This window comes from Molossus molossus, unplaced genomic scaffold (genome assembly GCF_014108415.1).
Source record: "Molossus molossus isolate mMolMol1 unplaced genomic scaffold, mMolMol1.p scaffold_m16_p_14, whole genome shotgun sequence".
Classification (NCBI taxonomy): Eukaryota; Metazoa; Chordata; class Mammalia; order Chiroptera; family Molossidae; genus Molossus; species Molossus molossus.
Genome location: NW_023425349.1, coordinates 48,370,689 through 48,386,703, shown reverse-complemented (window position 1 = coordinate 48,386,703; position 16,015 = coordinate 48,370,689). Strand labels below are relative to the sequence as shown.

Sequence of the window (16,015 nt, the reverse complement as noted above, 5' to 3'; positions counted from 1 at the left end):
GAGGAAAAATGTCCTCCAGTGAGGATAAACACACACCCCCCCACACACATACAAAACCACTATGAATATCATATTCAGAATTTGACTGTTCTAGTTGTGGAAATACAAATCCAGATGGTGAAGACTCCTGAGGAATCTACCAAATCCCCCTGAGAAAGGGAATCTTTGTTCCTAGATTTTTAAGTTCACCCATCTCCCTTTACCTTTCCTCACCTAGGGTGCCCTTATTTGCCTGGTTTCCTGAAACTCGCTGCAAAGCACTCCCTGCCCCTGCTCCGCTGTCTTTTTCCACTCTGCTCACTGCTTCCTTGCAGATCTTTTGACCTTACCTCTGTTTGTCACCAGCAATTTAAAAATGATTAGTCTTCCTAGCTGCCCTCCCCCGCCCTACTTTTTTCCAAGTTCAGGTTCCTTGTATCCTCTTTTTCAGAACCCCTTGCTCCACACATGTCCCTCCCCCGCTGCTCCCTCTGGAATCTCACAGCTTCCTGGGTCCGATTCTGGAGACAGAGGCTTCTCCATCCCTCCCTGCAGCTCCTAAATGTCCTCATCCAGTTCCAAACTCCTCCCCACATGGGTCCAAGGTCCTCCCCTCACGGTCTCTTCCCAGAATGTTCTCTCCCAGCCTTTCCCAAGGCCTGCTGCTGCTGCCCAGACCAGACTGTTCTTTCTAGGATACCGGCAGCTTTTCCCCAAAACTGTCTCCGTGGTTAGATTCTCCTGCCAGATTCATCACACTGACCTGCAAGATCTCTGGGCACAGGTGAGCCTTCCAAGCTTCACTGTAATCTGGCTGAATGGATTTGTTGATCTCATAGCAGGTTGTTGTTTCTCCAAAAATTGTCCTCAACTTGGAATGCCCCTTGGTCATATTGTGGAGCTTTTAAAAATGCATCCACCCCTAGAGATTTTAATTTAATTGGTCTGTGTGGGATGTGAACAGTGCAGTGGTTTAACAGCTTCAGGGGAGGTCTGAAGTGTGTGTCTAGATTTCAAGATCGGTACAAACTCTCGCTACCTACCTATGCTCTTCTTACCTGGCTCATCTCTGGAGTTCCCTTTAAATCATCGACAATGGGGCAGCCCACCCTTAGGGAGCCTCTTACTCCCTGTTCTTAGCCCTAATTCAACCCCCAAACAACAGGAACAGAATGTGCCTTCAGAGCTTTCCAAGAAAGTGGCTGGGAAAGTTGGCAAAGCATCTGGGCCTGATAAGCTGCCAAAGAGATTTTAATAAAAGGAGCTAGAAGAGCCCAGGCTGAAAAAGAATCCAGGGTGATCACAGTTACTTACATTTGTTGATGAATTGTAAGCTGCCTGGAAACTCTGGCAACATAATATTGCTGGGCAATTAACCCTGTACTCACACTAGTGCGTCTGCCCCGTTTCCCTGCTAGCTTGGGTGACTGAGGACTGCAGCTGGCCTTCGAGGTCTTCCAGCTTGAAGTGGTCATTTTACAGATGAGGCCAAGGGAGATGTAATTTAACCAAAGTCCCGCAGTGTAACGGGCTGAGGGAGGCAAGAAACCCAGTCATCTTTAGGAGAGCTCAGTTCTCCCAGGCACGCCCACTCTCACCTCTTTAGCAGTCTCTTCGGAGATGCTTCCGATAATTCCCAATGTGCAAACTGGCAGTTTGGTGAATGCGCAAGAGAAATTAAAATCAATGGGGAAAATGACTGTGTCTCTCTAAGCTTCTCCATAACTCTCACAGAAGTATGAGAGAGTGCAGATTTAATGCTTAGTTCTGGGTCTGACACATGGTAAGTGTGTGAACCATGGTCATAGTTATTTTTAATGGAAGATGTTTTGCAAAATCAGCTCCTGCAAAGCAGAAACACAATAGAGCCCCCACTGTTTCCTTTCTGAACAGAGAGAAAATGAAATTTTGCAAAGTGTAGCTGTTGCACAGGACTCAGTTTTGCTTTTTAGTTGAAATGTTGCATTGATTAGAGACGCAGTTTTTCTTTTTAGTTGAAATGTGTATTCAGGACTGTTTCCATAAAAAGAAGTTGATCTCTCACCTTTAACTCCAGAGTTCACTTTTGAGTAATCAGTGCCAAACAAGTTGGTGTATAGTTAGACACATTTCATCTGTGAACTTGGAAAAGCGAAGCAATCAGATAAGACAAGGGACAATGGTTTGCTTGCAACTTTTTTTTTTTTATTAAAAGTTTTTAAAGTTGACATTATTGCAGACTTCCTCCATTTCCCTTCCTCTTTGCCCACCTCCACCTACTCCCACCTCCCACTCCCTGGGCCTTCACCACACTATTGTCTGTGCTCCAGCTAATCCCTTCAACTTCTTTATCCAATCACCCTGACTGCCCTCCAAATTTAAAATGTCTAGAAGAAATCAAGTGAGAACCAGACATTTATACTGGTCAACGAGTATATTGTCTACCAATGTTATTTGTCCTGTAAATACTTTGAGAAATGTGAACAGTTTAGTTATGTATGCTTTTAAGGGGAAGTTTTTTATTCCCTCTATAGTTACTATAAAATTCAATGACTAATAAATATATTTTGCATGTGTAGGAACTTTTGCAGCGGGGAGGTTAGGACCCTCTTTGATGCAAGTAATAAAAACAAATTATAGCTATTTTAAGCAGGAAAGAATTCAATCCAAGGACAAGATCTCATGAAGGTACTAGAAGTTGTGACTGCAAGGTCATGAGACCTCCCTTGGTTTATTATTTCTTTTTCTTTCTACTCCATCTATTTTTCAGACCTGCTTTTACAGTTTCTCATGTCTTCCTGATGGGTTAAAGGTCACCAAATCATATCTTCAGACTTAGATTTTGTAGATATAGCTGCCCAAAGAGAGGATGATCTTTCACGATCCCAAATCCGTATTCCGAAAAAAGGTTCATTTTGGGTCAGTGGCCCATTCTTGGATCAACCACTCGTGGCTACAAGGGCAAGTTCTGGAGCAGGACAGTTCCAACAGGTCACCCTTACAAGCTAGCTGGGAAGTCCAAAGATAGGCGAGGCAGGCAACCAATTCAATATCCACTAAATGGCTGTAACTCACTAAAGACATTTTAATTATTTTATTTGACCCTCAAACAATGACAGACAACTCTGCACTCAACTCTCTGTAGCATTTTACACTTTGTCATCTTGTTTTTGTTTACCTAGTTTCCTCATTAGTCTGTGAAATTTTGTATTTTTAGTACCTGACATGGGGGGAGGTAGGGTCAATAAATATTTGTTGAAAGAATGCACGACTAATCCTGTTAGGTAGGATACTTTGATAAGAAAACTGGGACAGACTTCATTAAGTGAAGGATGGAGATCCTCAGCTAATGATGAGTATGCAGTCAGCTTCTATAGCCTCGACCCCTCCCAACCACCAGGGTGCTTCCTACATCACATTGTCCTCTTCTTCTGTCTATCATGTCAGCGACTGACATGAAAAGACTTGGTCTGGTGTTTAGAATTATAAAAATAATAGAATTGAAATAAAGGTATAATGCATTTTATAAGAATTTTATTTTTGCCCTCTTGGTACATTAGTTAATAATAGTTTTCAGCACTGGTCAGTATGGCTCAATGTTTATAGTGTCAGCCTGAGCACCAAAGGGTCACGGGTTTGATTGCTGGTTAAGGGCACATACCTAGGTTGCAGGTTCAGTCCCTGCCTTTTCCAGGGCAATCGACATGTCTCTCTCACATCGAGGTTTTTCTCTCTCTCTCTTTCTCTTTTATCTCTACTTTCCTCCCTCCTTCCTCTCTAGTCTCTCTAAAAATCAATGGAAAAATATCCTCGGGTGAGGATTAACAACAACAACAACAAAAAGAATAGTTTTCAAATAACTACAAAGCATCTATACTTTGTTTCTTCTTTTTTTTTAATCCTCACTCGAGGATATTTTTCCATTTTTGTTCAGATAGAATGGGAGGAAAAGAGAGGAAGAGAGAGAGAGAGAGAGAGAGAAAACCATTGACATGAAAGGGACACATCGAGTGGTTGCCTCCTGAACAACCCCAACCAGGGCTGGGGACAATTCACAACCGAGGTACGTGCCCTTGACCGGAATTGAACCCGAGACTCATTGGTCCACAGGCCGATGCTCTAACCACTGAGCAAACTGTCCAGGGCAAAGTGTCTGTACTTTTTAATTTAAATATTTAAAGGGATGAAGACTCTTAGTCTGTGCTTACAAAGGCAAAAATAAGGTTTATACTTTTTCTATTTTAGGTGCTTTATTTTTGAAAATGATATTTGACATGGCAATCACTCCTGAAGAGGTGACCATTTCTCTCATAATTTTGGTGGTGGTTTTTGTTTTTGTGAGAGCACTTGGGAGTAAGGGAAGAAAGCAGGTGTCTCCTCCTGGCCCATGGTCCTTCCCCATCATAGGAAATCTTCTGAACCTTGGAGACCATCCTTACCTTACATTCATCGAGATGAGGAAAAAATATGGAGATGTCTTTCTCATCAAACTTGGCATGGTGCCTGTTGTGGTGGTGAACGGAATGGAAGTGGTGAAGCAAGTACTGCTCAAGGATGGAGAGCATTTTGCAGGCAGACCTAACATGCACACATTTTCTTTCCTGGCAGAAGGAAAGAGTCTTTCATTTTCAGTCAATTACGGAGAGAGTTGGAAGCTTCATAAGAAAATAGCCTCCAATGCTTTACGAACTTTTTCGAAATCAGAAGCAAAATCCTCCACCTGCTCTTGCTTGCTCGAGGAACATGTCATTGAGGAAATTTCTGAGCTGGCAAATGTCTTTGAAGAGTTGACTTCCAAGAATGGTAGCTTTGACCCCAGAAGTGCCATCACCTGTGCAGTGGCCAATGTTGTCTGTGCCCTTTGCTTTGGCAAGAGATATGACCACAGTGACGAGGAGTTTCTTAGGATAGTGAAAACGAATGATGATTTACTCAAGGCCTCCAGTGCAGCGAATCCTGCTGATTTCATACCATGTTTTCGTTACCTTCCACTGCGCATTGTAAATGCTCCTCGAGAGTTTTATCAGGCCCTGAATCAGTTTATTGCTCTACATGTACAAGATCATCTTGCTACGTATGATAAGGTAAGAATTTAAATTCATGCCACGACAGGGATTTTCTAAGAAGCAACAAATAGTGATGAGATGTGTTGTGTACTAAAAATTGTATGTATTCTTGGTTCTTTTCACTATAATGTTGCCATAATGACCCTTAGCCAACCTATTAGGAAATATGAGTTCCAGTCAGTGAGATTATAGGGCAGTATGGTTTAGTTCTCATGAAGGGACCTTAAGAAGAGATTTGAATTTTTTGAAACCTCAGAAATCTCCCCAGTGTGTAGATAAGGTACATACTTGAATTATGATTCTGTTGTTGGCTGAAGACTGATGACCACGTAGGTGAGTTCCCAAAGAAATGAACCAATGATTTCGTCTCTTCTATTTTACCTCTGAAACTATGAGGTCTTAAAAGTATCAGCATTATTTTTTTCCAGAAAGTGTTTTGAATAATTACAAAGAATAGTGTATAGGAATCTTCCAATGTACCTTTTTTTTCTACTTGAATCCCTTTACCATATAGAAATTAACTTTGAGATCATAACACATGTAGAGTTTCTTGAGGTGAAAGAAGTGAGCCTTTTTGTGAGGCCACTCACATCTTTTTGGCCCATTGGATGGTCCACAGAAGAGTAAATTTCTTTCATGAAATATGTATGTACTAGAAAGAACCCCAACTCTGGGAGGCCAATCTGCCAGGATGATGGTATCATGAAAAAAATGAAAATGAAAAGGTGGATAATTGAGCAAATAAATAGGTGTGAGGAGGTAAGTTCATTACAATGAAAAAGAAGAAGAGAGTCAACAATCCGTTGACAAGCCAAGGTACCAATCAGAATTTTAGAACAAATACAGTAAGTAAAATAATTTGTAAAGTCATACGTTTTCTTCCTACTCCCTAACCTACTCCAGACTCATCTCTTTCTGCATGATGATTACAATAAAATTCTTACATTGGGTTTGGAAACCTCTTATTATATTCACTGCCTACCAATTTCCCTGTAGTAAGTTAATTCCTAATTTTTTTAAACTGTGCTTCCAGACAGGTACTTTTTTGATTGAAAGAAATTTTAAGAAGAAAATTGAGTTTAGTAACTTTTTAAAATTCTATATACTTTCAAAATTCAGCATTACCATTGACAAGCAAACTTGGTTACAAATTTTTAAATGATCTATAGTCTTTATATTCCTAAGCAAACTGAATTCATTTTCCATTGTATGGTGCATGAGATTCATATGTGATGAGAAATGTAGGTCAGGATCAATGATCATTTTAAGATTTTTCTCCTCAGGACCATATGCGAGACATTACCGATGCTCTGATTAATACGTGCCACAAAAAATATGCCACTATCAAAACAGCCACCTTAAATGATGATGAAATCATAAGCACTGTGAATGACATCTTTGGAGCTGGTATGTGAGAGTATTTGTCAATATGTAAGGTGAATAAGGATTAATTACAATTTTTTTGTGTTCTATTTACAATTTGGAGTATTTCCTTCTTTCAATATCAGTCATTTTGTGTAGTTATCTCACTCTGTATAAACAATTTGACATTCTGCCTTCTTCCCATATCATTTGGAAAACTTTATTTTCATCTCAGGAGTAGAGAACTGAGTTAATCTTAGTCTCCAGTTCATGTGTGTTAACATCATTGTTCATGCAGTGTCTGGCTTTATTTGTGTGTTTATTACTCTTTACCTCTACCTCCCACTCCAAACTACTGACATTTATTCTTAATCTGTTTAAAGCGTTGTGGGCTTTTTGTCTCATGTATTATCATAAAATGGGCTTTACATGGTCATGTATTAGCATGTATTCTTATAAATCATGTTCTTTAATTTATGAAAACACCCTTGTTCATCTCAATCTATTTCTAACTTTTTTGGTGAAGCCTTGTGTTTTTAAGATCTAATCATGGTTGCCTGGTGTGTTTCTCATGTGCTGCTTCAGTCAGTTACATAATACTCCATGGATGTATCTCCAACATTTTACCCATCTCTGGGATAGACTCCTGTATTGTTTATAGCTCTCAGCTTGCACAAATAATGCAGATGTTGAATATTTTGCTAATGCTAAAATTACTGTTTATGTCCATTAGTTTTGCCTCCTTTATGAATTAGAACCTAAGAAGTAGAGTTTCTGGATCAGCTAATAAAAGGATTCTTAAGTTTTTCATGCAGATTACCAAAATCTTATTCAGAAAGACAATCTATACTGCTACCTTACTACTGTCATTCTTAAATTTCATATTTTGTCATCCTTTTTTACCTAACAAATTTCTTATAGTTCCTGTAAGATATTGAACTGCAGGAAGCAAATTCTCTTCGTATAACAGCAACACCAAAATACTAAAGGTGTTTTAGCAGTTTTATTTTAGGTAGAATATTCTTCAAACTCATTTTTTATTTTTTATTTGTACCATATTTATTGGCAGCAGGGTTTTGTTTTGTTTTTTTCTTTCTAGAATCTATGCATCTGTGTCCCTGAATTTCCTTGCAAACAGGAGGCAATTGTTTTGATTTGTATTAGTTTTTTCTATACAAATACCCCTGCTCCTCCTACACACACACATTATTTTGATCATGATTTAAATATGATGGATGCACTTGTTATTTATCATGCAAATGTGATCATGTTGTACTTCACATTTCTTCTGCCAACTATTGGATGCCAAACATTGTTATTAGAATTTGTAAGCACATTTTTTTAAAACCGGAACACCACTGAATATTAAAGACTGTGGGTGTGTGGGTGTGATTAACACATCAAGTGGGCATTATTTTCATCTTGATTTGATAAGATAATGTATTTCAGAAATACATAATATGGTCAAGATCCTGAAAAAATTAACAAATATAAAATTTGGGCAAATGACATAAATGACTGGGATGTAGATTGGTGCCACCAAATATGCATGACACAGTTAAAAACACTGGAAAAATGCATGCAAAACAAAGAACATTCTGTATAACGCATTATATATAATGCATTTATTGGCTCAACAAATATATCTGATTGACTTTGTATTTTGAATTAAAATAAGACTAATAAAGAAAACCAATAGAACATAGATTTCCCTAGTGATATAGTAATAGACTATTAGAAGAGAACAGTTGACCTCTAAACCACATATCTTACTGAACAAAATTGGCAAACACACAGTTTCATCAATTCTACATTATTATTAACCTTATGTATATTTCCATATTTGACTTTTCAAATTGATTATAGAGACAATTTGATTTCCTCTTTGGATATAGTCAGGGTCTCCCAAAATCATTTTTTATGACATCAGTTTTTAAATAATCTACCCAGATAAATAACATGTTGCTTAAGTCTTAAGAGAAAAGGCAAAATTTATGATGATAAAAATATGAATCCTGTTATATATATAGATAGTCCCAGGTCTTGGATATAATGCCCATGGCTCTACAATGGGCAAAATCAGTGTCTTTCATGCAGTATTCAGGGCTTGCTCTTTTTTTCCCCCTGCTGCTTGCATATAGCACATTTTGTTTATCCATGCATTTATCAATGGACCTGTGGATTGTTTCTACCTCTTAGCTATTGTGGATAATGCTGCAATGTACTGTACTTGGGTGTGCAAATATCTATTTGAGATCCTGCTTTCTATTCTTTTGAATTTGTATAAACAAATTCTTGGATCATATGATAATTCCTTTAAAATTTTTTTTGAGGCCCTGGCTGGTTTGGCTCAGTGGATAGGGCATTGGCCTGTGGACCAGGGTGTCCCAGGTTCAGTTCCCACTAAGGGCATGTACCTCAGTTGTAGTTCGTCCCCGGACCCTTTGGGGTTGTGCGGGTGACAACCACTCAATGTGTCTCTCTCATGTCAGTGTTTTTCTCTCTTCTTTCCTCTCTCCCTTCTGCTCTATCTGAAGATAAATGCAAAAATATCCTCAAATGAGGATAAAAAAAATTAAAATTAAAAATGTTTTTGAGGACCTGCCATACTGTTTTCCACAGTGACTACACCATTTCACCTTCCAACCAGCAGTGCATGAGGATTCCAGTGTTCTACATCCTCACCAACACTTGCTGTTTTCTGTTCCTTTGATGGTCTCTATGCTAATGGATGAGAGGTTAAGCCCATATTCTAAAACAAACTTGAACATATAATAATAACTTTATTGTGAGTTTATTAGTTTTCAGTCATATTTAGATTCTTTTCTCTGGATTCATGGTATTCAAATATGATGTAAATTTAGGATACCAATTTAGCTAATAATTTTCTCCATAACATTTTGTCTTATTTCTTTTGTAGGCTTTGAAACTGTATCAACATGTCTGTATTGGAGCTTTCTTTATTTGATACAGTATCCAGAAATTCAAGCCAAAATTCAAGAAGAAATTGGTAACATGCTTTCAGATAAAAAATATAATTCTTATAATTGTCATTTTTTAAAATGAAATTAGAATAAACAAAACAACCTCTTCTTTCAGATGGAAACATTGGGCTAAGATCACCCAGATTTGAAGACAGGAAAATTTTACCCTACACAGAAGCTTTCATAAATGAAATATTCAGACACGCCTCCTTTCTCCCCTTCACTATTCCACATTGGTAAGCATACGATTCTCTGTTGAAATAGCAACCAGTGCAGGTTGAGGGGCATGAGGAATCTAAGGCATTAGAATACTATAGGTCCTTTAAAATATATATGCTGTTAATATTATTTTCCTATTATTTTCCATCTAATTTTATTTTATTTTGAAATTCTCTAATGAAACTTCACATAGAACTGCATATTTTGTGAATATTTTCATAACTAAACTATGATATAATTACTTTTCATCTTATATATACTAATTAAGGGGAAAAAATGATATAGATGTTTCAAACGACAGTAATATAAACATAATATACGTTTGGACATGAGTGTCATACAGACTCACTAACCTCCTCCCGTGAGCAGCCTTAGCCACCTGCTGATGTAGCTTCATTTTCAGTAGCTTAGAATTTTGCTGGGTAATCGACTAAGGAGGCCAGTGTTGCCACAAATAGATTAAACAGAGTTTCCATTTATAGATATTTGAAAGTGTACTGAGTCATATACCAGACTTTCCAACTCACAAATGCATGCCCATATAGATTAAATAGATAAGCTTTATTAAATATGAATGCAGACGGCCAGAGTTCTGGCCGTCTGAACTATTTCCACTCTACACAATTAAAATAAAAAAAGAAATTCTCAGTGCCTTTTCTCTCCCTGTTCTTAAATAGTGAGAAAGTGGGAGTGTCTCTCACCCCAGGAAACTGATGTAATTATGGTCATTGACACAGCAGTAGGTAGTGCCTTCCCCTGAGGTGTCCTAATGGGCCAACTACTAGATGAGCCGAGTCAAGGCCAGACAGTGAGCAACATAGTTCTCTGTATTTTGTCTGTTTACTTTGCTTTTGATATTCACACACAATGCTACCTACTCACAGTGACCGCTTTCCTGCAGATCTTCTTTCTGTTTGAAGTAAATTTCACCTTTAACTTGGATTTTAAAAACTGGTTCTATTTTTAAAGAAACAGTTCTTCTGTCCCAATGACTTCCACTAGATGACTTTGGGTTCTTCATGAAAGAGCATGACCTATAAGCTTTACTGAAGAGCCAGGAACAGAGAGACTCTGCAAAATTGACAGGCACCATTTGGATTCAAAGTCAATGATCGCTGTCATTGACTTTGGAGCCCTGAAAACACATCTGAGGCCATATCTGATAGAACACAGTATCTCAAACATAAGTGTTCATTACATTATTAAAAGTGAAGGAATAAATTAATATAAATAAAATAAAAGAGCAAACACATTGATCAAGTTTCAGGAATATATATGGAGAGAGAGAAACCTTACAATTAATGCTCTTATATATTGAATGCTCCTTCAGAATAGTTACTCATATTTTCAGAATAAGGAAATCACATTTTACATGCTAGTTTTCCATAAAATAAGAGCATGTAGCTTTTTACGTAGGATAGTAGAGCAGCTGAATACACAGAGATGGGCAACTGACCATGCATAGGAGGAGGTCATCTTTAAAAAAAAAAGATTTATTCCTTTTTGGCATTTCCCTTCATTGGATTTTAAAGGCACCCAATGAATAGTATCCTTATTTGCCAAAGTTCAATGCCAGCTACTAGATAAACATAGAGAGGTAAAAATTCAAACACAAGCTTTCCTGATGATCAGAGCTAGTTTACACAGTTTGACTTAGAGCTGAACCAAGTAGGCTTGCTCATACTTCTCACCTGAATTAGACACACTTTGCTTCTCGGTCTCTGGCAAGTTTGGACAACAGCAGTCTCCCCTGGAGGTATGAAGTCTGCTACTCCAAGCTCAGCCTATTAATGACTATAGATGAGATGTACCTTCTCTACAGGTTGGCACATCAGAAGAGAGAACCCAGAAGTGGCTAAGCCAAATGTGTTTATCAAGTTGAAATGTCACTGTGCTTCTCTGGGGCAGAAGTGCGTGTCGGGACCATCGGGCAAGTTAGGGAGCACCATATGGAAACAACGTGATTTAATCTGACTCTTGCACAGTTTCAGAGGTATAAAGGACAGGAGTGTATAGTTTGCATAAAGAAGTTTGAATATGGGACTAGAAGAATAGATTATTTACTCTAGAGACAAATTTAGAGATCATCCAATACAAACAATATCATTTCATAGCTAGGAAATGAAACCATAGACAAGATATGAGATTTGCCCTGTAGTTCACTGTGAGCAGTGTCTCTAGTTCAGGTTTTTTAGTTCCAATTCCACTAGTCCTTCTAGCAAGTGCTAAAAGATGTTATGTTTTGTTTTCTTAATCTATTGATGAAAGCCGACATATATTGGGTACACAGAAAGTGCTTTATAATTTCCTTATAGATTTCTGATATAAATTTCTATCTACTTATGGGCAATTTTGTCATAGAAATATTGAGATAATTTTCCACTCAGATTTTAGCTCATAGCAATACCTTAAATACGTTAATGTGCTCAGTATGTTTTACCAACTTAAGAAGAAGAATAAATTACTAATTTGAGAATAGGTGGAAGATGTATCAATTAATGAAAGATGAAGATTTATAAAGACTACACATCATTATCATTTTTAAAAAGACATTAACAAATATAGCCTGTGAGTTGTAGGTGGCAGTTTAGGGATGGTTATTTGTTGGTTTTTTAAAAATGTTCTTTTCTTCATTGATTTTAGAGAGAAACAAAGGGAGAGAGAGATAGAAACATCAATGAGAGAGATCGATTGGCCGCCTCCTACATGCCCCCCACTGGGGATTTGGCTCACAACCTGGGCATGTGCCCTGACTGGGAATTGAACCAGCGACCTTCTGGTGCATGGGTCAATGCTCAACCAGTGAGCCACACCAGCAGGGCTAGGGATGGATTTGAATTCACAGGATGTGTGTAATGATAATGGTATATTCTGCTTTCCCAGTACCACCGCAGACACCACTCTGAATGGCTATTTCATTCCCAGGAATACGTGCACCTTTATTAACATGTATCAAGTAAATCATGATGAGTAAGTCACCACAATTATTCTGGGTGGTTAAATTTGTTTGGTTGTTTGTTTGCTATTTATTAATCAGGGTAAGATATACATTCTTAACCAAACTTCATTCCTTCTATTTCTCTTGATAGAAGTTGGAAGGAAATTCAGTTTTCTCTCCTCACTGATAATGGGAAGGATGCTATCTTAATACAAATTCATTCAGAGCAAATCCAGTTTCAAAAGCGGGTTTATGGAGGGAGGTGTGGGCCAAGGACTCACGCACTGGTGGGTCAGGGCCAGCTAATGTTTGAAAGGCAGTGAGAAATCCCTCAACAGAATGTGAAAGACCAAGCAGGACTTTTTAAAATTAATTAATTTATTTTTTAATCCTTACCCGAGGATATTTTTTCATTTATTTTCAAATAGAGTGGGAGGGAGAGGTAGAGAGAGAGAGAGAGAAACACTCGTGAGAGAAACACACCAATTGGCTGCCTCCCGCATGACCCTGACCAGGGCCTGGGACAAACCACAACCGAGGTACTTGCCCTTGACCGGAATCAAATTGGTGACTCCTGTGTCCATGGACACTCTAACCACTGAGCCAAACCAGCCAGGGCCAAGCAGGGCTTTTTATTTCTTTGGTTTTCCTTTACCTCAGCACCTAGATCAGTGACTGACACATAATGGCCACTCAATAAATATTTGCAAATCAAATACAGCTCGAGTCTCATCCATGTTGGGTTTAAAAGGGAGGCCTGAGATGGAGAGACCTGCACAGTGGAAGTGAGGACGGTGGCGGTGGGGACAGTGGTGGTGGGAATGTGAAGGTGGCAGCTAATATTCATAGACTCTACTGTGTGGGGGGCACAAAATCTCGAAGTATCTCCTCGGCAGTGGTCCCACCATGATCCCGATTTTACTGCTGAAGAAACTTTCAGCCAGGTGATGAATTGCCTAGAGTCACGTGCTCAGCAAGTAGCAGAAGCAGGACCCTCATTCAGGGTGTGCATCCTGTTTGAAATGGTTGCTCTGTGTGGTCCAGGCTTACTTCTCCGGTGACCTGGTGGAGACTATTCGTACGCACCCTGCCGGCTGTACAGGCAGCGCTCGGGACGGCTGCTTTGTCTTCACCCGGTTTCCTCTGGCTGAGGTCTCATGCTACAGGCTGTTAGGGAGCGAAGTGATTATCCCGTGTAGCTGACAGCACCTTCATACCCAGCAAAATGAAATTTATTGTCGGAAAGATTGACACTCCCGTTCTTCACACCCAGTGATCATGCTGCATAAAACCAAGCATTTAAAAACCCACTCTAGCCTGGCCAGTGTGGCTCAGCAGTTAGAGGTCGGCCCTCACACCAAAGGGTCACAGGTTCCATTCCAGTCAAGGGCACATACCTGGGTTGCAGGTTCGATCCCCAGCCCCAGTTGGTCTTGGGGTCATGCAGGAGGCAACCAAGGGATGTGTGTCTCTCATTTGTATGTGTGTGTGTGTGTCTCTCTCTCTCTCTCTCTGTCTCTCTCTCTCTGTCTCTCTCCATCCTTTTCATTCTCTCTAAATAAATAAATTAATACCCACTATAAGAAAAATACAGTCAGTGTAAATTTAATGGCACTTCTCAGCTAGCACTACCCTACATGTCCTAGTATCCTAAGAACATGTAATTATATTGAATACTGAGTAATGTTCAAACAAACTGTATTAACACAAGTGTTTATACAAAAAGAAATGCTGTTTGTATAGAGGCACTTATTTAACCTAAATGAGTTTGTAATTTCAGACTTGATATCATGGGGAAATTATTCCGTTTCAGCAAAGGTCACAAACTTAAGTACCTACTGAGCAGCAGAAAATACCAAAAACAAGAGAATTACCCCTGTTGGTGCAGTGAGGAGAGGTCCTCTGCTGTACCTAATTCAGCTCAGTAAACTGAGGGCAAGCATGACATTGTCCCAATGTCATCAGCTTACACAGAACTTGAAATGGAAATTTTCATGTGGAATCTTCTGAGGTTTAAATCTTAGCAACAGTGAGTTACTTTTAAAAGATTATGAGAGCAAACAAAATTTATTGGAGGACTGAGTGCGACTTGTGGGTCTCCAGTCTGGCTCAGAAATAAAACACATTTTCTGCTAGAAAGAGGCGTGACATCAATACACAAAGCGGCCCAGTTGTTTGCAAAGTCATGTGGGTCCCTGATGTATGGCTTGGGGTGAGTTGGGAAACGTGCTATTGGGATTGTCACAGAAAAGCCAGAGGTGGAGGACGGAGAGCGAGCCAGATGCGCAGCAGCTGGGAAGCTGTGGACAGCCCCCAGTCCAGAGCCGCTTTCTGGGGTCCTGGCCACTGTCTGTGATGATACACGAAGGTCTTTTCCTAAACGTGTTCGTCCCAGAGTGAGATGTGTGGCTCATTTTGCATAAAGCAAAGGAGATTGAATATTTATTCCTTTGTATTTATACCAAGAGTTTGGTATATTTGTATGAGAATTTTGTAGAACTCTTCATTTAAAATTGTAAAAATATTGAAATAAAATTTTCAAGTATTTTATTCACTGTTTAGTGAAGCAGAAGTCATTTTAGTGAAAACTAAGAATAATTACAGTAATTTTTTATGGTAACTAAACTTGTCAATAAATTAAAGAATTTTATATTCCATAATAATGGGATACTGTTCTAATTATACACATAATCCATAATAAATCCATAATAATGGGATACTGTTCTAATTATACACACACACACACACACATAGGTATATGTGTATGAATATTTTTGCACATACATATTATATAAAATTTACAAAGAATATTCTAAACTTGAACAAAACATTTCATGCAAAACAAAGTTAACTCAGAGAAGTTAGCAAGAATGGCAACATGATAAATGATTTCTTTTTAAAATGTAACTTTTGTCCATTTTATACAGAGCTATCTGGGATAATCCCGGGGTATTTAGTCCTGAGAGATTTTTGAACGAAAACAAGGAGCTGAATAAAAGCCTTGTGGACAAGGTCCTGATATTTGGAATGGGAATCCGGAAGTGCCTCGGAGAAGATGTGGCACGAAACGAGATCTTCCTCTTCATCGTCACAGTTCTGCAGCAGCTCAAGCTGAGCAAATGTCCCGGAGCCGAGCTGGACCTGATGCCCACCTATGGCTTAGTCATGAAGCCCACACCGTACCAGCTCCGAGCAGAGCCCCGCTCCACCAGCAGTGCATCTTAGATTCACTAATCTATGTCAGAAAAAGTATGTGATTCAAATTCATTTATAAGCATTTTAAAGGCTGTACCCTAAGCTATACTATTGGTCCACTTCTTTGTCTATCATCCTAATATAGGAAGTGTTTTTTCAAGTGTGTGGTGTAGCCTTGGTTCTAAGATGAAAGATCTTGTCTCGTAAGGATGTTTTCAGATAATATAATTCGGGGGCTTGAAACCTCTGTCTCATGTGATGGGGTCCCAGGCACCACTGTGAACATGAGAGGC

At 38.9% G+C, this 16,015-nt stretch overlaps 1 protein-coding gene across 1 annotated transcript; it reads left to right on the top strand.

Moving 5' to 3' along the window:
- Window positions 1-4,214: 4,214 nt before the first annotated feature.
- Window positions 4,215-15,752, top strand: LOC118630200 (cytochrome P450 1A1-like). The gene is made up of 6 exons (XM_036261977.1): window positions 4,215-5,042; window positions 6,308-6,431; window positions 9,307-9,396; window positions 9,486-9,606; window positions 12,473-12,559; window positions 15,455-15,752. The coding sequence occupies exons 1-6, from the start codon at window positions 4,221-4,223 to the stop codon at window positions 15,750-15,752; spliced, it is 1,542 nt and encodes a 513-aa protein (XP_036117870.1). The 5' UTR covers window positions 4,215-4,220.
- The last annotated feature ends 263 nt before the right edge of the window (window positions 15,753-16,015 follow it).

Excerpts from the sequence above, each read along its gene's own strand:
- LOC118630200 (XM_036261977.1), top strand. The coding sequence starts at position 4,221 with ATGATATTTGACATGGCAATCACTCCTGAAGAGGTGACCATTTCTCTC. Across the intron at positions 5,043-6,307 it reads ATCTTGCTACGTATGATAAG|GACCATATGCGAGACATTAC; the intron begins GTAAGAATTTAA and ends TTTTCTCCTCAG. Across the intron at positions 12,560-15,454 it reads TATCAAGTAAATCATGATGA|AGCTATCTGGGATAATCCCG; the intron begins GTAAGTCACCAC and ends CATTTTATACAG.